This window comes from Bison bison, unplaced genomic scaffold, assembly GCF_000754665.1.
Source record: "Bison bison bison isolate TAMUID 2011002044 unplaced genomic scaffold, Bison_UMD1.0 scf7180017864270, whole genome shotgun sequence".
Classification (NCBI taxonomy): domain Eukaryota; kingdom Metazoa; phylum Chordata; class Mammalia; order Artiodactyla; family Bovidae; genus Bison; species Bison bison.
The window spans coordinates 6262687-6263233 of record NW_011494842.1 but is presented as its reverse complement, the minus strand read 5'-3'; the positions used below and the strand labels follow the sequence as shown (position 1 = coordinate 6263233).

Below are 547 nucleotides of genomic sequence, written 5' to 3'. Positions count from 1 at the left end.
GCACCTGGAGGAGGTGGCCGAGGGCGCCGTCACCATCCTCCCCAAGAGGATGTCCGTGCGAGGTAGGCCCGGCAGCCACAACGGCGCGCCCACCACCCACCCCCTGCTCCATGCACCCCACTCTCAGCGTCACCCTGACGGGTCCTTCTTATCGTCCCCCCACACTGTCCCTCTCCAGCTCCTCGTCTTCCTGCACCCCCTCTTCTTCCTTGGCTCCCAGCTTCTTTGTGCTCAGGTTCTGGGCTGGGAGGCCTTCCTGGCCACACTCGTCCCAGTGGAGTTAGAAGCCACGCTCAGGGTCCTTTCTCCTGTCTCAGATATTCGTGGGTGTTGGGGGTGGTGGCAAGTACAAGAGGCTCATTTATCAAGACTTCTCCTTCACCCCCATATACTCTCATCCCTTCTCCCATCTGGGACAGAAGAAGTGAGACCCCTGCCCCACTGGGAGCGTGTGCTCTGCTAGAAGAGCCCTGGGAGCTGCCAGCAGGCTGCCAGGATGGGGCAGGGGCCTCCCTGCAGAGTCCTGCTGGGCCCTGGGTGGGCTGGG

At 62.9% G+C, this 547-nt stretch overlaps 1 protein-coding gene across 1 annotated transcript in view; it reads left to right on the top strand.

Moving 5' to 3' along the window:
- The window catches only part of GRM4 (glutamate receptor, metabotropic 4), a 103858-nt gene that overhangs the window by 69699 nt on the left and 33612 nt on the right, over positions 1 to 547 (top strand). Inside the window, exon 7 of the mRNA XM_010848719.1 lies at positions 1 to 62. Within this exon, the coding sequence (XP_010847021.1) occupies positions 1 to 62 (62 nt within the window). The remainder of the gene's footprint in view (positions 63 to 547) is intronic.